At 38.9% G+C, this 22,048-nt stretch overlaps 1 protein-coding gene, 1 non-coding gene and 1 pseudogene across 5 annotated transcripts in view; all 3 read left to right on the forward strand.

Moving 5' to 3' along the window:
- SKAP1 (src kinase associated phosphoprotein 1) overlaps positions 1-22,048 on the forward strand; it is a 313,962-nt gene that overhangs the window by 35,998 nt on the left and 255,916 nt on the right. For all 4 annotated transcript variants that reach the window (XM_039476898.2, XM_039476899.2, XM_039476900.2 and 1 more), the window contains exon 2: positions 1-106. In XM_039476898.2, the coding sequence (XP_039332832.1) occupies positions 1-106 (106 nt within the window). The remainder of the gene's footprint in view (positions 107-22,048) is intronic.
- Positions 102-22,048, forward strand: part of LOC141581865 (transcription factor BTF3 pseudogene) — a 35,191-nt pseudogene continuing 13,244 nt past the window's right edge.
- On the forward strand, positions 16,755-16,970 carry LOC120367105 (small nucleolar RNA U3). The gene has a single exon (XR_005581588.1). It is a non-coding gene; the product is annotated as a small nucleolar RNA U3 (small nucleolar RNA).

Raw genomic sequence — 22,048 nt, forward strand, 5'->3', positions numbered from 1 at the left:
ATGCTGAAGAGTTCCTGGCAGAAGGCTTGCGAAATGAGAACCTCAGCGCTGTTGCAAGGGATCACAGAGACCATATTCTACGGGGCTTTCAGCAAATCAAAGCCAGGTTTGTATAAACTGGTTCCATTAATCTTCTTCATAAGCTTTAAAACAATTTATAACCAGTAAAATAAAGTCACTAAGTAAGACATACCTATCATAGTTCTTTATAGTTGGTAGAAACTTAATAAATATTTGCTGAATTGAATTGGAGGCAGGCAAGCATAATTAGTGTAGTTTACCAAAATAAAAATGTTTTGATAATTATGTATGTATCTTGAGGTAATTATTCTGCTTTTAGCTTTAAATTTTTATGTTAGCCTTTATTGACCACTTTTGCATTTAACTAAAAAAAAGATGAAAGCTAAACATTTATGCTTGTCCAAATTATTAACTAAAAGGTGTTAGGCGTATGAGATAATGTTCATTATGATTTTTGGTACTATTTTACTTCCACATCTTCTTCCCCCATAGAAAACTTAAATGAGACTCATCAAGGTGATTCTTTGACCATATTGGGATGTTTTATTCCTGGACTGGGTTGAAATATTATGTTCTTTTTTTTAAAATAAGAGGCCCTGGCCTAATTTGTGCATTTTAGAATATGAGCGTCTGACAGATACAAACACTTGCTTAGGGGAAGAAGAAATAAAAATTTCCCTTTATAATATATTTCCTGACCACCTATTGCTTGAAACGGGTAACTGAATGACAGCAAGGGATAAGTGAGTGTTCCTTTAATCTTTTCAAACCTGGTGGCAATGTGATTCAGAAAGTTTAAACTGAGAATTCTTAGAAAAGGAATAGCATCTGCAGGGTTATGGTTGGGATTTAATTTGTGTGGCTGACCGTTCTTAGTATCTACTCTAAAAACCTTGTTGAAACTCCATAGAAGCAGAGAATTTTATCCTTCAGAAGGGCACAGCCAGAATCTATTCCATTCAGGAATGTGAGAGAACCTCATGAGATGCCCTGCTGGATCTTAATCGATCTTTCCTGCTGGCTAATTAAGCATCACTTTTACTCAGCAACTGGGGACTGTGTAATTATCAGCATGGGTTGCCCTGAATAATTGAAACAAACAAGGCAGAAGATGGGAGTTTTTTCAAAAGTTGGAATATACATAATTTTTGGTAGGTTGAAAGAGTGTTTAAAAATAAAATAAGTAATAAAGTAACATTACTTCTCTGTAATGTTACTTTATTAATAGATAAGTTTAGGCTTAGTTATGTACCTGGAGACTTAGTAACCTATAGAATTTTTTATTTTCACAAGTTTGCCTTTGTACCTTTGTATTTTATTATTACTGTAAGGGTGGCATGCAGATAAAGGTGGAATTATTTTAAATTGGGGGAGGAATGCCCTAATTATCATGGTGTATGTGGTGATTCTGTTGGCATAAATCTCTGGTAAGATATGCAAAAACATTTTTACTGCAGCTGTAGTTACAAATGCACAATGAGGAGGAATTCTTTCCCACATTTGTACCACAGCACTGAGAAAGGACTGTATTTCAATCTTAAGTTGGCAATAAAAGGCAAATTTGTGGTAACTCATTACTGTCAGTTGCATATTTTTATACTTCTTAATCCTCTTTTTAAATACATACACACATGCACACACATGCATGAACACACACAAAAGCTGAATTTGTCATGGGGTGGAGTTGGTTTCTTGTTCTCAAATTCTTGTTCCCAAAGAACTTTCTGTATGGTTGTGGGGTAGACATTCAGGAAATAATCAGCGGGAGCTTTAGGAAATATCTGCACTGTTGATGGGAGCTTTCTGCTCATTGACTTATTGCAAGAAAGATGACACTTTATTTAGAATTTCATAATTATCAGATGACTGAGGAAATGAGGAGCCAGAAATTAGATACTGTACAAGAAAATGGAAAAATTAGTCTTTCCTTTGGCAAGCTGTTTGAAATTGCCTTACATCTACCCATTCAATCATCATTCTGTTAATGTAACCCTTGTTTTCCTGAATCCTCTTCTTCAGCCATATCACCTCTATTGTGCCATATATGGCTGCCACATTTGCTTATGTTGTGTGGCAGCTATATGTTCCCCAGAGAGCTTGGCATGAAAACAGATTTAGAAATCATCAAACTTAAGAGTTAAAGGTATATGGTAGCCTAAGCACAGTGGCTTACTCCTGTAATCCCAGCACTTTGGGAGGCTGAGGCTGGAGGATCTCTTGAGGCCAGGAGTTTGAGACCAGCCTGGGTAACATAACAAAACTGTATCTACAAAAAATAAAAAATTAGCAAAGTGTGGTGGTGTATGCCTGTGGTCCCAGCTACTTGGGAGGCTGAGGTGGGAGGATCACTTGAGTTCAGCAGGTTGAGGCTGCAATTGGCCGTGATCATACCGCTGCACTTCAGCCTGAGCAACAGAGTGAGACCCTTTCTCCAAAAAGTAAAAAAAAAAAAAAAAAAAAAAATGACACATTAATCATACAGTAACATGAAAATAATTAAAATTAATGAAGATCATTTAAAAGGTTTTAGTTTATGTAAGGCCGGCTGCCTTGCTGGGAGGTTGGACACACCCACCTCTGCACCTGGCACCAGGCTCTGCACTAGCTCTGCTGCATGGCTCCCCTGGAAGGTTCCAGCTGATGCAAGGCTCCTGGCCAGGTCTCCCACCGGAAAACCCGCCCAACAACCCGCCAACTAATGGCCAATCCCGTTCCCCTGGAGTCAATCAGAGCACCCAGCTGTTGCTCATTCCTCCTAGCCATAAAAATCCCATGCCCCAGGAAGTTGGTGCGACTTCCCTGACCCCTTCCCCCAGGACCATGTAACCTCACCTGGGAGTTAAAGAAATTGGCATTTAATCTTCTTATGCTGGTTTCAGTTTCCTCATTTTAAACTCGGCAATAACCCTTACAGTTTAGTCTCTTTTTTTTGGAGACGGTCTCACTCTTCACTCTGTGGCCCAGGCTAGAGTGCAGTGGTGCAATCACAGCTCACTGTAGCCTCTACTTCTTGGGCTCAAGTGATCCCCCAACCTCAGCCTCCCAAGTAGCTGTCCACCACTATGCCTGGCTAATTTTTTACTTTTTGCAGAGACAATGTGTCACTATGTTGCCCAGTCTGGTCCAGAACTCTTGGTGCCACCAGTTCTCCTGTTTTGGCCTTCTGAAATGCTGAGATTATAGGCCTGAGACTCTGTGCCTGGCCTATTTTTAGTCAGATTAAAAGAATAATACTTTAGGAGTTTGGTAAATTTGGGGGCGGGGAACCTATCTAAAACTATAATTTAGCACTTCAAGGCTTATTTGGAAGGTAGATAAATCTCTAGCAAGATAATCTGGAAAAGCCACAACTAGATAAATATAAATTATATATTCACACATACATATATATTTTTTACAACGTCCCACTCTTGTTGTTTTCTTGCTTCCTTTAATTCTTTCTTCAACGTGTATTATTCTAGAAATAAAAGGATGGAGAGAAATAAAAATACCACTGCCTCTGATTCTTGTTAAACTCTAGGGGCTTATCTCTGATTTTTATGGCTGGCTTGGAATTCACTGTTATTTGCCATGGTTGTGGACTTGCTGTAAATGGAGGTATCTGACTCTATTACAGCTGTTAGAATGTGCTTTTTGCTGCATTTTGTTGTCTAGAGTGAATGACCATAGGAAAAGACAATTGTGTCAAGAATTGTGGGTGTTCTCCAAGTGATCATCGGTTTTTCAGTACAAATCACTTTAGCTATTCTGTTTTTAGACTTAGAAACAAAATATAGCTATTCTTTTTTTAAACTTAGAAACAAAAGATAAAATCATATCTCTACATACTTTTTTTTTGCTTGAAAGTGTTACCAATGAAGGCTAATATTTTCCATGTAACACAAAATAAAAATGGATGGCAATTTCTATGATTCCAGGGAAATGAAGCCCTGTCGTGGTATTTAACGTCCTAAGCTGTGATTTTCATCGCTGTTCTTCAAACTGCCTCCTCATTTAAACCTTCTCCATAAAAACTAAACAGCTTTAACATTCCAAGTCCAAGTTTTCATTGAGCCCTTTGGAGAATGGTTAGGATGAAAGCCAGGCAAAGGCACCTTCTGCTTTATTATGGTGGTCACTGCAGGATTAGCACCAGATGTGAAACACCTGGAATGAAGCAGACATGATCTATGCTCAGAAACGTGATGGCATTCTAATGCATTGGGAGAAACAGTAGAGCATTTTTTAAATGTTTGATTCAGTGGAGGCCATCTGACAGCAAGAATACATTGAGAATGGGGGAAGCGATAAAGAAAAAAATATTTATATATTTTTTGAGACTAAGTCTCACTCTGCTCCTCAGGCTAGAGTGCAGTGGTGCATCTCGGCTCCCTACAACCTCCAACTCCCGGGTTCAAGTGATTCTCGTGCCTCAGCCTCCTAAGTAGCTGGGACTATAGGCATACACCGCCACACCTGGCCAATCTTTTTTTTGTATTTTTAGTAGAGAGGATTTCACCATGTTGGCCAGGCTAGTCTCAAACTCCTGACCTCAGGTGATCCGCCTGCCTTGGCCTCCCAAAGTACTGGGATTACAGGCATGAGCCACCACACCCAGCCAAAAATAGAGTATTTTTATTATTGAGGTATGGCTTAATTTCTCTCTTGATGGCCCTTTTTGGGATAACTAGTCATCTGTGCTCCCTGTTGGAAGTGAAGGACAGAGCCAATGGAAACAAACTTACAACATTGTTTCCTTCCGTAAAACTTAATAATGCTGAAGGAGTTCCAAAGAGACTGAGATGGAAAGAAATAAATACCTTTGTGAGGACAGGCGCGGTGGCTAACACCTATAATCTCAGCACTTTGGGAAGCCGAGGCAGGTGGATCACGAGGTCAAGAGATTGAGACCATCCTGGTCAACATGGTGAAACCCCCATCTCTACTAAAAATACAAAGATTAGCTGGGCATGGTGGTGCATGCCTGTAGTCCTAGTTACTCGGGAGGCTGAGGCAGGAGAATTGCTTGAACCCAGGAGGCAGAGGTTGTGGTGAGCCGATATCGCGCCATTGCACTCCAGTCTGGGTGAGAAGAGCCAAACTCTGTCTCAAAAAAAAAAAAAAGAAAAAAGAAAAAAAGAAAAGAAATACCTTCTTGTAGCAGGGTTATGGCACAAACCCCATGACATTTAAAGAACAGGCTGAAAGAATGTCTTGAACATGTCTTATTGTGTGTGGCTAACTTATAGCAAGCTTTGTGTGAAACATCATAAAAATAATTCTGACTTTCTTTGGGAATTTCAAATTGTCTTTTCAGATTAACATGGATTTAGCTATAAAACAAGATTTAGCTTAAGAATGTATAATTCTGATATTTTTGTATTATAGGAAGAAAGACAAGGAGTTAGCCTGTTAAAACTCTTAGGAGCAAGAGTTTTGAAGTAGTATACTGTAAATACAATTACCATTAATTATATAGGGAGTTTTACTTATCTTAAATATTATTGAGCTTAAAACCCCCCAAAACAAAACACATTCAAATGAAGTATGCTCATCAAAAGAACTAATGTATGATGTGCTGTTAGTACATTTGTGTTATTCACAAGTTTTGAGATTTGCTTGTAACATCTCTTTCTGTTCTTTAATTTTGCTGCTTGTACTGGAGTTTCAGTGCCAATGAAGAAAAAAAAAAGTAGGAAGTACTTGCACGATCTATCTAAGTTTAAATAGCTCTGAAAAGGCTCACAAGTCATAGCAATAATTTGACCACACCTGGAAGGTTAATAACTCATTTCTTCATTTTTCATTCCTGTCCCTTCCTCCAATCCTTACAGGAAGAAAGAAAAAAACCCACTCAACACTATCTCTCAAATCATCAATTATATCAGCCAAATTTTCTGCTTAGTTCTCTGTTATTCAGTGAATGAATGTTGAGATTTCACAATTGAGTTGAAGAGTATTATGAATCTGCTTCTCTAGGAGTGAGAGATTGTATTTATTGCTCTTTTAATCTGGAATGCCCTACAGGTAAGAGTGATAGAATATTACTTGCTGTTGATCTTTTGGCTCAACTGTTAAGACCTGGAAAGGAAGATGGTCTTATGTGTTTTTTTATGGCAAGTCTCTGTCCTTTCAAAATAGCTTTGAAATTTATAACTCTCCTTATAATTTTATCATAATGATTATTTTGTTTATTGTCATATGTGAGGCTATCTGCAAGTAGAAAATTTTTTCTTAGATAACATTTTTTCATGTAATAATGATCATAGTCCATGGTGGTTCAGTATAAACCATACCTATGATATTTTCATTTCATATCTTTAAGATTTTAGATTGACATTTAGAAAAAAAAAATATATATATATATATTTAGATATATATATATTTTTAGACAGAGTCTCACTCTGTCACTCACTGGAGGACAGTGGACTGGTCTTGGCTCACTGCAACCTCTGCAGGTTCAAGCAATTCTCATGCCTCAGCCTCCAGAGTGGCTGGGACTACAGGCATGTGTCACCATGCCCGGATAATTTTTATATTTTTAATAGAGGTGGGGTTTCACCATGTTGGCCAGTCTGGTCTTAAACTCCTGGCCTCAAGCAATCTGCCGACCTTGGCCTTCCAAAGTGCTGGGATTATAGGCGTGAGCCACTATGCCTGGGAAAATGTATGTTTTAAGGGAGTTTTTAGATCACTTGCAAAACTAGATCATGTGTAATTCTTCCCAGTACTGAGCTCCTCATACAGAATAACATGTTCTATTAAAAGTGAAAAGGAGTTTTGAATTGTAAGCTAGAACACAGGCAAGTAACTAAATTTGCACCTTTCCAGTGTGACTGACCCATTAGAATAATAAGCTGAACCATACTCTTTATATAGTTAGGTCACTGAAATTTGCTTTACTCCTGATAGAATTTTAGCCATCACTGTCACTTGGGCACATTCCTATTAGCTACTCAATATGGATTTGTCTTGGTCTCAGAAAATCCTGTGTCTTTTTCTTTTTTTTAATACATGAAGACTCGATGTCTGTAGATGGAAGCTTTTAATTCATATAGTGTATGAAAAGATCATCTGTATGAAATTACTGCCTTCATTTTATCACCATTTTCTTTGGCTTTGATTTTAAGTTTCATTTGATCTGGAGCTAGTCTTTTGTCCCAGAGCTATGCTATTTTCTCTGTTTAAGGAAAGCCAATGAAAAAGGCCTCTCTGTATTTATCTGTTTGCAGATTCTAGGAGCCTGTGGCTTGGGACCTTCCTGATGGTAGTTTTCTCTAATTTGCATGTTTTCTCTTGTTTCTGATGTAGACCCACCCTGTGTCAACTTTTCATGTTACAGGGAAACTGGAGCAGAGCGGGAGGGAAATACAGGAGCACTGGGCCAACTTTCAGGAGCCAAGCTCTTTGTTCTGATGTTATTTCTATAATACTGAGTCACTTGAAGATTCCCCTAATGATAATCGTATGTTTTCTTTTTAGATTGCTTCCGTAAAATGTTGTTGGATTTTTTAAAAAATAAATGCTACAAAAATGCAAATATTACCAACCAAACCTTAAAACTATTTGATTTCTTTTATGATATCCCTATGACTTTTTTTTTAAATCTGGAATGTGATGCAGGACATTTCATTCTTGGGATTTTATTTTATTTCACGATTCTGTTGAAAACGAGTTGGGCATAAAGTGGGTTTTTACAATCACACCATGTGAATCATTTCTTCTTTGGATTCTGGATCTTCTCTCCTACTGTGTAGCCTCGTCTAGTCTCTCTGAAGTGCAGTGCTAGCAGGGTTGATAATGAAATGCAGTCCTGCTTATCACGCTCAGCAAAGGGCTCAGAGAATATGGGGAAAAAAATCAATCCCACAGAAACTTCTCAAGTGCTAGATATCCATATTTAACCCCCATGCATTTAAAATGGAAATGAGATATCTTAGGGTTTTAGTTTTTGATTTACACAAGATGTCACTGCCTCCTTGGCAATGGGAATATTTTAGAGACCAACTGCTGACCTGTTTGAGAAAATCTCAGCCTGTCGCCCCAGGTGTGACATAGTTTCTTCATATTTCTTTCAAAACTCTCAGCAGTGTTTCATAGTAGCTTTGATTCTTTGGGCTTCAAAGGGTGTCCCTGCCAGGGCCAATCTTAGGAAAGAAAAAAAAATTAGTGGAGGGGAACAAACAGCTTATAAAAGAAGTGCTATCCCTGTGGCAACTCTTACTGTAGTCAGACAATTAATAGAGAGTTCATAAACCAGTAATACCACAGCATGGCAAAGCCAAGAAAACTCTAATTTGATGCTGGTGCTTTGTTGTTACAAAATCCAGACTTGTAGTGAACCATTCTTAAATAGTCCAGCTTCTAGTAGTTTTTATCACAGATACAGTGTGGTTGATATAAGATATATTATAATTAAATGCTCAAACTCAAGCTCCCTCTTGAGTTTGTGAGCCTTGTTGAGGTTCTCATCATAATTTAGAGAAAACTTCATGCCCCTATAATCTCCAATTAGCTTCTCTAAGTTATATTAGTGAATGACTGATTTGTAAATTCTACCATAACCACAAGGCCCATACAATGTGGTAATTTAGACCTTCTTTCGTGTTTACCAAGTGCCTTTGTTCTTTTGCTGATGAGAAAACTTATATGTGAGAAATTACTCAAAGTAACGGAATTTGTTTAAATATTAGGATTTAGAATTTAGAATTTTATTTAGCCAAGCCACTAAAAAAATGAAGTGGCATCTTTTAAAGATTATTGGTTTAAAAGAACTATAAACAGATGTTGAAGTCTAGTTAATTATATCCATGCTGAATTGTTTGGGGATGGAGTGTACTAATTTGAGCAGTTTTTTTTTTTTGGAATGTATAAAAAAGAATATGGATGGATGGATATATGACAAAGCAAATAAAATGTGAATCATAGAATATACCCACTAGATTGTGTGTGTACATGAGTGTTCTTTCAAGTTTTGTTCAGAGTTGAAAATTTTCATAATATAATGAGTTTGTTTTTTTTTTCTTCCAAGGCGAGGTCTTGCTGTGTCACCCAAGCTGGAATGCAATAACGCGATCTCAGCTCACTGCAACCTCTGCCTCCAGGGTTCAAGTGATTCTCCTGCTTCAGCCTCCTGAGTAGCTGGGATTACAGGCATATGCCACCACACCCGGCTAATTTTTGTGTTTTTAGTAGATACGAGGTTTCACCATATTGACCAGGCTGGTCTCGAACTCCTGACCTCAAGATCTACCCACTTCGCCTCCCAGAGTGCTGGGATTACAGGCGTGAGCCACCGCACTTGGCCCCATAATATAATGTTATAAAAAATATTTGATTGGTTTGAGTTTGCATTTCAGAAACCATGGATTTTATTCACTCTGGTTTCAGAAAATCATAGACTTCCTTCATACGGAAATATGGTTTGTAAGGATGATAATTTTCTAGGAATAATCTTATTATTTTTGGGTAACACCGAACTAGAGGATGATCCTCCAGTTGATTTCTGACATAAGTAGCAGGAAGTAGCTAACTTTTGTTCTTCTTTAAAACTTCTAGACCAGCAATTGTTAAGAGCTAAAATTCAATTCAAACATTCTGAGATATCCTGAAATTTTGATTTTTTTTTAAAAAAAGGAAAGGTAATTTCTGACTTTTCTCATAAATTTGATAAAAGGAAAGCTAATATGAGATTGGTAGTCCAGTAGGAAATGGAACTCAATTTTACAATTTAAAAATCATTTTATGATATTAAAAATGACAGAGGTTAGAAACAAAGCTCTTACTCTTTTATTGAACTAGAATTGAAAGTGGCAGAAAATCATTTTGGCCCTAGTGCAGCAAATGTTATCACTAAAGCATGTTCAAGAGATATTAGGTTAGTCTCTCAAGCACCAGAGACAGAAGTTCACAAAGCAAGAACTGATTTTTCTGTTCTTATCTTGGCAATTATTAGATGTAAAGGAGACATGAAAGTATCTTAGTTCTAAGAGGACTGGGGATGAAGTATATGTTGAAAATGATAAAATCCCTGTTCTGGAGTGGTGAGATAGAAGAATGTGGTGGCATGGGTGTCTCAGCAGTGACAGGCATGGTGGAGGAAAGAGAGTGCACAGGGATAGGAGGGTTCATGAACCAACACAGAGCTGAGAAATCCAAGGCCAGAGAAAATTATACTAGTGCAGTATTTGTGAGCTGATGATGAAAATGGTAAGGAAACAAGTGACACTATTCTTTAAAAGAACTGTGTGAAGATTGTATTGAACAGGAAGATTAAACTGGAGCTGTTAGCAGCTACTTTATTTTGTAAATCTGGTAGGAGAGAAATTTTAAGTCCATTTGGGAAAAACCAATCATTTTTGAGTGTGCAGTGTGATTATGCTTCAAAATTTTGTGTAAATGGAGCAGGTTGGTAGGCATATGTTTGCTGATCCTAAAATGATTAAAATTCAGAATAAGTAAGACTCCTGTGAAATTGAGTTTTCAGGTTCCAGCCAGTGTTCTATGCTGCCATATGGCATAACTAGAATTAATTGCTGTTCTCAGTCTCTTATTCTTCTACTGAATATTTAGGTGCCCTGTTTGAAATATTAGTTGTTCCGCAGAAGTATTTAATCACATGAGATAGGTGTTTGACATGTTCATGAAAGCAGTGTATGTAGCTAATAGTTGCTTAGAAGAAAAAGCCCCTCATGAGGTTTTCTAGCTTCCCTTCCCTGCTCCTGCCCTCACCCCTTGACTTTTTTAATTAGAAAGATGGATACTGAACAGGAGGGTTAGCAGGGAAAGGAGGAAAATTTATCAGAACTTTATAGGGCAGACAAGAAAAGATCAGACAAGAAATTGTTTTTGCTAATCTTTAGCTCCCGGATGCTCCATCTTTAGCCCCTGGATGCTCCACGTATCAACATGGAACTGCATCTACAGCATTACCTGGAAATTGTTAGCAATGCAAACTCTCAGGCTCCGTTGAACAATACCTGCTTAATCATAATCTGCATTTTAATAGGATCCTAAGTTTATTTGTACAGCATGCATATTAACATTTGAGAAGCACTGTTTTCACACATCAGGCACATCAGATTCATTTTAATTTCAGTTTCTCAGAACTTAGAATACATATTTCTAGAGATCGTAAGTTTCTTAAAGGCCTAAATGGTCTTATAGTCACTAAAAAAAAAAAAAAAAAAAAGATCTAGCATGGTGCTGGCATGTTGCCTGAGTTCAATGATGTAAAAAAAACTGTTGTAAATGTGTTTTTAGGTTTAAAAACTAGACCTGAGAACAAGAGACCCTCTTTATTAGGAAACTTACTGTTTAGTAGCCAACCCTACATATTCTTTCCTAGAAATAAAGATGCTTTCTTTTTACTGAGTGTTAGGAGAGACAGAGCCATTTGAAAAGATGGCATCCATCTCTTCAAGTGTCTCCTCTAATAACATATCTCTAATATTCTAAATGAAACTGTAACAAAAGGTTACAGGGCTATTGACCATGTGTTGGAGTTCTATCAGAGCATGGATGCCAGGCATTCCAGCAGCCTTTGAGACCTGTCATCAGCCCTCTACCTTTGGCCAGCAGCCCTCCATATTCAGCTTTGAACTTTCTTGTCTCTACCATTTCTCCTCTTTCTTGAAGACCTCTTTTCTAACTCTTTCCTCTGTGTTCCTTATACTCTATGTCCTGTTATAACCAAACCCCACAATATCCTCCACCTCTTTTTTCCATCTATATGTAAAGAATGGTTCTCCCACAGGACCCTGTTTGCTTGTGGCCCTCTTAAATAGAGTTTGCTCAAGCTGGTCCATCTGAGACCCCCTAGCACCAACCCTAGTCCCCCGTGCGGCCCTTATCCGCTCTGACAAGATGAAATAAACAATCATGAACCAGGAAAAACTCGAGAAACTGCAGACACAAGTGCGCATTGGTGGGAAAGGAACTGCTCTCAGAAAGAAGAAGGTGGTTCACAGAGCAGCCATAGCAGATGATAAAAAACTTCAGTTCTCCTTAAAAAAGTTAAGGGTAAACAATATCTCTGGTATTGAAGAGGTGAATATGTTTACAAAGCAAGGAACAGTGATCCACTTTAACAACCCTAAAGTTCAGGCATCTCTGGCAGTGAACAGTTTGACCATTGTAGGCCATGCTGAGACAAAGCAGCTGACAGAAATGCTAGCTACACAGCATCTTAAACCAGCTTGGTGCAGACAGTCTGACCAGTTTATGGAGACTGGCTGAAGCTCTGCCCAAACAATCTGTGAATGGAAAAGCACCACTTTCTGGAGAGGATGATGCTGATGAAGTTGTGAAGAATTTTGTGAAGAATTTTGATCTTGTGAAGAATTTTGATGAGGCTTACAAGAATGAGGCAAACTGAATTGAGTCAACTTCTGAAGATAAAACTTGAAGAAGTTACTGAGAGCTGCTCTTTTATATTATGATTGCTTTTTAAGAAATTTTTGTTTATGGATCTGAAAAAATCTAGATCTCTAATATTTTTAAGCCCAAGCCCCTTGGACACTGCAGCTCTTTTCAGTTTTTGCTTATTCACAATTCATTCTTTGCAGCTGATTAAGCCAAAAAAGCCTGGGAACCAAGTTTGAAACAAAGGTTAATAAAGTTCTTTGCTTAGTAAGGAAAAAGAAATAGAGTTTGCTCATTTTGCCAAAGTGCTGTTGGCATTCTTCAAGTTCCCTGCTTCTACTTCTGGACTTTCACTATTCAACCTTTCCCAGACCTTTCCCCTTTTAAGGTTTGTCTTTGTGGCTTTACAGTACCCTGTCCTTCTGTCATCTTTTGAGTTCAGAGTCCCTCCACACAATATTTGAGGACTGCACTATTGGGTCATAGTTGTCATCGTCACTCCATTCCTGACGTAGAGACTTCCTCTTTCTTAAATTTAGCTTTTCCTTCTTCATTAAGTCTCTCCAATAATTATATAAATATGCTTAAATTTCTCCTAATATTAATAAAGACATGTGTCTTATACAGTGATCCCCTCTTTAGCTACTGTCTTTGCATCTCTTTTTTTTGCAGACAAACTTCTTGAAATAGAAGCCTAGACTAGCTATTTCTGGCTTTCTGGTCTCTAGTCACTTCCCAGTCACTCTTCAGTCCCCTTTAATCTAGCTTCTGCTCCTATTGAGCGACTCTCTCCAATGTACCAATCTCTCTAATCGCCACAGCCAGGTGGTACTGTAAAGTGTTTGTCTTATTTGGCCTTTCTGTAGCATTTGATACTGACGATCACTTTATTTTTCTCAGAAATGTGCAAAACTCTCTTTTTATTCTCATGAATTCTCCTGGTTTTCTTCTTCCTGTGTTTATGCTCTTTTTTAGGCCCTTGCTTGAGCTCATTTTTCTATCCGCCCTCTTTGCTCTTGTGCCTCAGGGTTGTCTCTTTCCTCACCACATTCTCCTTAGGAGGCAGTTACATGCATGTCCATAGCTCCACAGCTTCCCCTGTGCACGGGAGACTTCCAATTCTACATCTCAGCTGCAGTTCTCCCTCCAAGGCACCAGACAGCATATTGCATACCTCCTATTGCATGTCTCGAAGATACTTGAAACTTCACAAAGCTGGGCATAGCCTGCTGGCTGGCAACTCAACAGCCAACCTCCCTTCTTCCTTGACAACAGAATCTCAATCTGTAAGCCATTCTGCTTTGCCAGTGCTTGGTCTAGGGTTTACATAAAATATAGTTATGGCCAAATAAATGTAAGAAGACTTCTGATAGATTCTCATAGGATACTCTTATAGTTGGGAGATAGTAATTCATTGAAATGCATTAGAATGTCACTCTGCTCTAAGGTGTTAGAGCCAAAATATGGGAAGAGCCTGGCTCCTTCGTGTCATTCTTGGGCCCTGCGCAACTCTGGAATCTCCTGTCTGCATACTTTTTGCTTTGTGGGAAAAATTAACTTCCACTTGTTTAGATCCTGGTCAGTCAGGTTTTCTGTTACTTGTGGCCAGAAGAATCCTAACTGCTTGAATGTGGAGAACTGAACTCATTATCTTATATTCTGCTCACCCCTGAAGTCTACCTCTGCTTTCCCTAGGCCTAGGCTCCCAAGGCAAAATCCTGGGAGTCATTCCTGATTCCTCTCCCTTCACTCTCCAAACCATCAACAAGGCCTGTTGATTCTTCATTCTAAATGTCCTCCCCTTTCTTTTCCCTTTGTCACTAGCTGAACTTTAGTCTTCATAAAGTTGTACTCAAGCACTGCAGAATTCTCCTTTCTGGTTCTCTGCTTCATAAACTGTTCCAGTTTATTCTGCTCTTCCATTCTGTGCTGAAAGAGCAAACTTTTTATTTTTATTTTTTTCCCTGAGATGGAGTTTCACTCTTGTTGCCCAAGCTGGAGTGCAGTGGTGTGATCGTGGCTCACTACAACCTTCGCCTCCTGGGTTCAAGCAATTCTCCTGCCTTAGCCTCTAGAGTAACTGGGACTAGCGTGCCACCACATCCAACTAATTTTTGTATTTTTAGTAGAGACAGGGGTTTCTCCATGTTGGTCAGGCTGGTCTCAAACTCCTGACCTTGTGATCTGCCTGCCTTGGCCTCCCAAAGTGCTGGGATTATAAGCATGAACCACTGCACCCTGCCTGAAAAAGCAAACTTTTTAAAAGGATAATTTATTGGCTGGGTGTGATGGTTCACACCTGTAATCCCAGTACTTTTGGGAGGCTGAGGGGGGTTGATCACTTGAGGTCAGGTGTTCAAGACCAGCCTGGCCAACATGGTGAAACACCTGCCCCTTCTAAAAAAAATAACAAAAAAATTAGCTGGGCATGGTGGCGGACACTTGTAATTCTAGCTACTCAGGAGGCTGAGGCAGGAGAATCGTTTGAACCCAGGAGGCAGAGGTTGCAGTGAGCAGAGATTGCTCCGCTGCACGCAGCCTCTACAACAAAGCAAAACTCCGCTTCAAAAAAAAAAAAAAAAAAAAAAAAAAGGAGGGGGTGACTTACTAATGCTTTAGAAGATTTATTTATTTATTTGTTTATTTTCTGTGAGACAGAGCCTCACATTGTCACCCAGGCTGGGATGCAGTGGTGCAATCTTGGCTCAGTGCAACCTCTGCCTCCCAGATTCAAGTGATTTTCCTGCCTCAGACTTCCAAGTAACTGGGACTACAGTTGCCCACCATCATACCTAGCTAATTTTTGTATTTTTAGTAAAGATGGGGTTTTGCCATGCTGTCCAAGCTGGTTTTGAACTCCTGGCCTCAAGTGATCTGCCCACCTTGGCCTCCCAGAGTGCTAGGATTATAGGTATGAGCCACCACACCCAGTCAATACTTCAGAGGATTTATTGATATAGAATAATAAGACATACTGTAAGTGAACATGTAGGTTAAAAATATACATAAAGTCAAATACACACACGCGCGCGCATGCGCGCGCACACACACACACACACACATACACACATATAAAATCTCACAAATTAAAAAAAATACCTGGAAAAATATACACCAAAATGTTAATGGTAATTATCACTGGGAAGTAGAGTTTGGATGATTTTTAATTTCTCCTTTTTGTTTATTTGTATTTTCCAACTCTCTACAGTTAATATGTATTTAATCAGACGTTGCCAGTATGAGTTGTTCCTCTTTTAAAAAGGGGCAGAGATTTAAGAGTTGAAGGATATTCAGTTTCCAGGTGGGAAAGGAGTTGGCACTGGCAGGGAAAGGAGATTTGGGAAGAGAAAATTAGGCTTTAATTGTGCAGCCTGGCCTTGGGTCACTTCTGTGCAAATAAACAGCTCTCTTCTGAAGTGTTTTACTCTGTGCTTAAATACATACACACGAAAACAAAATTATTTTTGAGTCCTGTGAAATATGGCAGTACTTTGGGTATTTTATGATTATTTTTCTAAAATATATATATATATTTTTAATTAAGGAAGTTGACTTTCAAGGCCTTCAATAGATGAGATATCACTGACTGGGAACAACTTCCATTTTTTAGATGTTATCCCTTTGAGCTGCACTGAACTGACACAGGATGAATACTTCATTAGAAGAAGATTATCTACACTTTGCGTGACTATTTAGTAAAACATTTGTATTTGTCAGACTTTTCCAAAGTGAGGGTACTTGAGTAAACCATTCACTTCCTCCTTCTCAAAACATCAGTCACCATGATTGATTCTTATGTTGGTCATAAAGAGGAATGGAATCAACTAAAAGCAGGGTGAGGATTACAGACCGGAAGCAGATAATTTACTTAACAAATATATATTGGCTATTTGTTTATGTCAGACATGATGCCAGGTGATCAAGACAGTGTCAGATGAGACATATTCTTGTTTTTCAAGCAGTTCTTGGGCCAAATGAGCGGCCAGACTCATGGAGCTCCTTGATGGACTAGCATGGAGCTCACTACTCCCAGATAATCTGCTTTAGAAGGTCTAAAGTTTTGTTTTCAATTTATTACATGCCTGCGGTTTCACCACTTAGAGATTCATTTGTGTTCAACATCCTCTTTTAAAATACAAATTCACCTGGAGGATGAAGATACTTTTGGTTGTTCAGTCATGTGCATTAAACCTGTTCAATGATTTCTTTCTAAGTTTTGGTTAAGATGGCTTCACTGAGGAAATTTAGTGAAGTGGTGTTTTGAACTGCTATTACAGGCAATGCATAGTGCTAGGTATACTGAGGGTTATAGAAGTAACAGGACGCCTTTTCTCAGAAAGAATGAGGACTTTAGAGACTGTTACCTCTGCAGCTTAAGAATAACTGTCATAAAGACTGTACTTTCAGGGATCATTTCTATAGCTTGTTACTACAGAAGTTTCTCTGGACATGTGGAGCACCAGAAACCATGAAGAGGAGATGTAGTATTCTCTCCCAAGCATTAAGCTGGCTCTTGGTGTTACTTTGCTGCACCTGCCATTTGCCATTGACAGTCATTCTTCTCTTCCTCTGGGAGAGTAAGGAGGAGAGGACACAGTCTGAGTGGTTCCCATTTATGGTTTTTTTTTTTTTTTAAGAATAATAGTCATAGCTAGCATTCATCACACACATACCATGTACCAGGTTCAGTGTCAAGGGCTTTCCTCACAACAGGTGTGTGAGGTTCATACTATTATAATCAATCCCTATATAGCAGATGAGAAAACTGAAGTTCAGAGACGTAACCCACTTGCTCAAGGTTATATAGCTATTAGGTTCTAGAATTGGAATTTGAACCCAGCTAGTATAACTATTAGGAAAGCACTCTTATTGAGGCTCAATTTTGTCATAAAAAGTTAATAAAGCCATTTCATTCATTCACTCATAGTTTCTACCAATGTTTATTGAGCATATACTATGTGCAAAGCATTTTTCTGGTGAGCACAACATAGGTCCCAGTCCTTCTGTAACTTATTTTTGAGCAGGATACATCAAATCATTATACAATACACTTACCTTGTAGGGTTGTTGTTAAGTACATAACAGTGCCTAACACAAACATGTCACATAGTCATAAATAGTCCCCAAAAATTTATAACCCCGTGGGATAGATAAAAAAAACATGCACAAGTAACTAAAATTTAAGATATATTGTGGCAAGGCTTTAGAAGAGGACATATTTTATTTTATTTTCCAGTTTTACTGAGGTGTAACTGGCATACGAAACACTGGATATATATAGTACTATAAAAGCCTGTAGAAGGAAATCACTTCTAGTGGGCTGGATGAGTTGGAATCATGACTTGGCCAAGAGGTGAATGGGACAGGTTTTTGGTGAGATACATTGCACACAAAAATACTATGTGCTAAGATGCAGAGGCAATAGAGTTTAGGCATTTTGGGGAACCAAAGGGTGATTCTGCTGATGGGGTAAAAGAGAGTAATGGGAGATATGGCTGAAAAGACAAGATGGGACCAACTCATGGAAATAAGAGTTTTGACTGGGTTTGAGGAGGACAGATAGGTAGTTTGGAAGAGTAAAGCATGAGGCAGGGATAGGTAAGCTGAGGAGAGATGCTTTAGTAGTGGATAACATGTGGCTCTTTGGTACCAGGGCTGAGGCCACTGGAAGGCAGAAAATGGTTGCAAAGAGAGAGAGGATAAGAACGTCAAAGGTTGCCTATTGTCCATGTACCCAGGGAAGGAAGACAAATCTCCTTTGCCATACTTCATTTTATTTTACAGTATCATTGGGCATAATTTATATACAAAGCACTGTAAATAAGGAATGCATATAATTTGGTGCCCTAACCACTTTTCAGAATGTTATGTCGATGGGAAAATATATTCTATGGATATATACTTCAACTTTTGAAATATGATTGGTCTGAAAATTAAAGACTGTATTCACAATTTTTCAGATTGTTAACAAGATTTAATAGATTTTCAAAGCTGGCCCAGACAACTTTCAACTTCATTTCATTAGGAAAACGTATTCCAAGATCCAAACAACTGGAAATGAACTTTTAGAATACAGTCAATACCTGAATTGAGAGCTGCCTGTCTACAATTTCCTTAATAGGCAACCACTGATAAATATCTGTTTCCTTTATAGTATTTTCCAAAATTGCCCCATCATATGATTACCTGGGGATTTTGTTAAAATATATAGATTTCTAGACCCCTACCCTGCAGGTGCTAATTCACTAGGTCTGGGGTAGACCATGAGAATTTGTGCTTCAATAAGGGGTTCAGGGGATTCTTAAGATCAGGAAAGTATGTACATATCTTTATCAGACCCTTAAGATCAGGAAAGTATGTACATATCTTTATCAGACCCTGTTTTTTTATTTTTGTTTTTGAGGTAAGTGGCTATTTTGGTTTTCAACTGAATTTTAACAATGAAGGGAAAATCTTACCAGCAGGGCTTAAGACCTGTCAGTAGTGACAATATCTCAGCCTGATTAGTACCTGGGGTGAGGAGATGGGAATATGTTCACATGCTGCTCTGTGCTTCCCTGTTAATTGGCAACATCTCAAGATGTTTCTGATGCTGGAGAATCCCTCAAAGTGGGACGGAACTGGAAGTCCTGGCTCCAAGATGAGCCAGGTAAAGCCTGGGATTGACTGTTTGATAGTAATTAAACCTCTGGGGACCCCTCCTGACCTGTATTAATATAGCCACAGAGCTGGTCACATAGTCATTAGCCTTTAGATCAAAGTCCATTCCATTTTTTTATGACTTGGATAATTGGGTACTTTATGTAAGGATTTAGTTATAACTCCTATAGATACTGGACAAAGTAATAAATGGATAAGAATGATACTTTAGGCCAGGTGTGGTGGTTCATGACTGTTATCCCAGCACTGTGGGAGGTGGGTGGATCATGAGGTCAGGAGTTTGAGACCAGCCTGGCCAACATGGTGAAACCCAATCTCTACTAAAAATGCAAAAAAATTAGCCAGGCGTGGTGGTGGGCATCTGTAATCTCAGCTATTTGGGAGACTGAGGCAGGAGAATCACTTGAACCCCGGAGGCAGAGGTTGCAGTGAGCCAAGATCATCGCCCCACTGCACTCCAGCCTGGGCAACAGAGCAAGACTCCATCTTGAAAAAAAAAAAAAGGTGATACAGTACTTTAGTATACAATATTGTACAATTATGGGGAAAAAACGGCAGCTTGAGGGCAAAAGCAATAATCTGGATTAAATAAATTGATATGAATTTAGGAAAAGTGTGAAATAATTTTAAAATGATTTCTGGATTTCTGTGTACATCTTAGTTCTTAACTACAAGGAAGTGTACACATAAGGATAGGCATTTTATGAAAATATCAGTAATCCATTGTAGTTCTTAGGGTGTTTACCAGTAGAAGCTGACTTTCTAAATTCTGTTATTTTTTATTTATTCAGATTTTGGTGTGGTGTGAATGAGTGAAATAATGTTATATCTTTAATTAGGATTCTGTTGTTACTTTTCAATTAATCTGTGTCAGTAGCTTTGGCATTTGTATTAAATCATTTTCTTCATGAAAGCTTTTAATGAGGAAACAAATTAATTGTATTTATATATTGGATTCTTGCCACTGCAATGTGTATTCATTTGCGTCTTTTGAAGTATATTTTTGCTGGTCATTTTGTGGTTTGTCTTTGAAGCCAGGCTTTGGGGGGAAAATTCATCATTTGGATGAAGGTTTCAATTTAACAAAGCTTTCTTATTTTTATCTCTCTTCTCTTTCATCCCTTACTTTGATTTTCTTTCTTTTTTTGCCTCTTGCCTTTGTGTGAGTGATTTAGAAAAAGGTGAAGTCACCCCAGATCCATTTTTTTGGAGTAAAATCGATACTTCATAGCATTGTCTGGAAGTGTCTTGCCCTCTGCCTGCCTCTCCAAGCTTGTCCCTACCCCTCCCTGAAATGCTTTCTTTTCTTTTCTTTTTTTTTTTTTTTTTGAGACGGAGTTTCACTCTTGTTACCCAGGCTGGAGTGCAATGGTGCGATCTCGGCTCACTGCAACCTCCATCTCCTCGGTTCAGGCAATTCTCCTGCCTCAGCCTCCTGAGTAGCTGGGATTACAGGCATGTGCCACCATGCCCAGCTAATTTTTTGTATTTTTAGTAGAGACGGGGTTTCACCATGTTGACCAGGATGGTCTCGATCTCTTGATCTCGTGATCCACCCGCCTCAGCCTCCCAAAGTGCTGGGATTACAGGCTTGAGCCACCGCACCTGGCCTGAAAAGCTTTCTTATCCTGAATGAGTCTCATACGAAACTCAGACAGCCCTTGCTAGTTTTTACCTCCATTCACTGATATAGCAAACATTTACTGAGCACAAGCTCTATACCACTGTCCATTGAGGGCTCAGTGACAGAGAGACAAGAAGATACTAATATAGTATTACAGGTGCTACTGAGAGGCATGCAGAGATGTGCTATGGGAACCCTAATACAGGACACTGAGCTGAGCCTTGAAGGATCATGGAGGGTTTGCTAGGAGAAGGAGGCATAAAGGAAAGGTGTGCTGGCAGAGGGTGCAGCAACAAATGGGCAGGAGTGTGAGCGAGAGCAGGGGAGGACCTGAGAGCTGGAGTGAACCATGGAAGGATTTCAAGCAGGAGAATGATAGGACCAGGCTTGCCTTTTAGGTCATTAAGATAATGAAGATGCTAATGACTAACAGCTGACATTTATTGAGGTTTATCAGGTTCTTCACGTGCATTACCTCTGTTAATCCTCCCAAGAACCAAACAAGGGAGATACGGTTATTATGTCTGTTTTAAAGATGAGGAAATTGAGGCTGCAGCAAAAGTCTCAACTGGAAGATGGAGGAGCTAGGACTTCAACCCAGGTCTGTCTACAAAGGTTTTGTTCTTCATGCTCATTGCACTCCCTTTTCCATCAGCACTGAGGAGAGTAGATCAGAGGGAGGAGGATGAGGGCAGGTGGGCCCTTTATGACATGGTCACATGGATGTGGGTAAGGCCTTTTGAGAGTTCAAATGAACTCAGTATCTGTAGAGATGGAGAGAAGATTGATTAAAAGGGTATTAAGGGAGTATTATCTACAGGTCTTGGTGACTGATGTGATATACATAGTAATAGAGAAAGAGATAAAAGATGATTCCCAAGTTTCAGCTGGGTGGATGGTAATATCATCCACTGAAATAGGGAACACAGGGGTAGGAGAGGTTTGGGACTTGTGGGATAAAGGACAGTTCTACTCCTGAAAGAGAAGAGTAATGGTATGTCCTACTTTTGAATGTTTTAATTGACTAAAGTATTTAATATATGCAGGCACTATAGTGAAGTCTTTGGCAATTGGTTTCTTCTCTGGTCAGACTGAGCCCTATGACCTATCCCTCTAATCATCTAGTCTTCTCTGACTCTCTTGTCCTTTCCATTCCACAAGCCTAGAAAAATCCTAATCTTGGATCAATTCAACTGTCCAACTTCTCTGCATGTATATCTGGGAAGCTATTCAGTTCTGGAGAAAAATCGCACAATTGGATTGCACCACAGTAAACCTTTTTGTTTAACTTTTTTTTTTTTTTAGACAAGGTCTTGCTCTATATCCATGCTGGAGTGTAGTGGCGCAGTCATGGCTCACTGCAGCCTCAACCTCCTGGGCTCAAGCAGTCTTCCCACCTCA

Source organism: Saimiri boliviensis, chromosome 17 (assembly GCF_048565385.1).
Source record: "Saimiri boliviensis isolate mSaiBol1 chromosome 17, mSaiBol1.pri, whole genome shotgun sequence".
In the NCBI taxonomy this organism is placed as follows: domain Eukaryota; kingdom Metazoa; phylum Chordata; class Mammalia; order Primates; family Cebidae; genus Saimiri; species Saimiri boliviensis.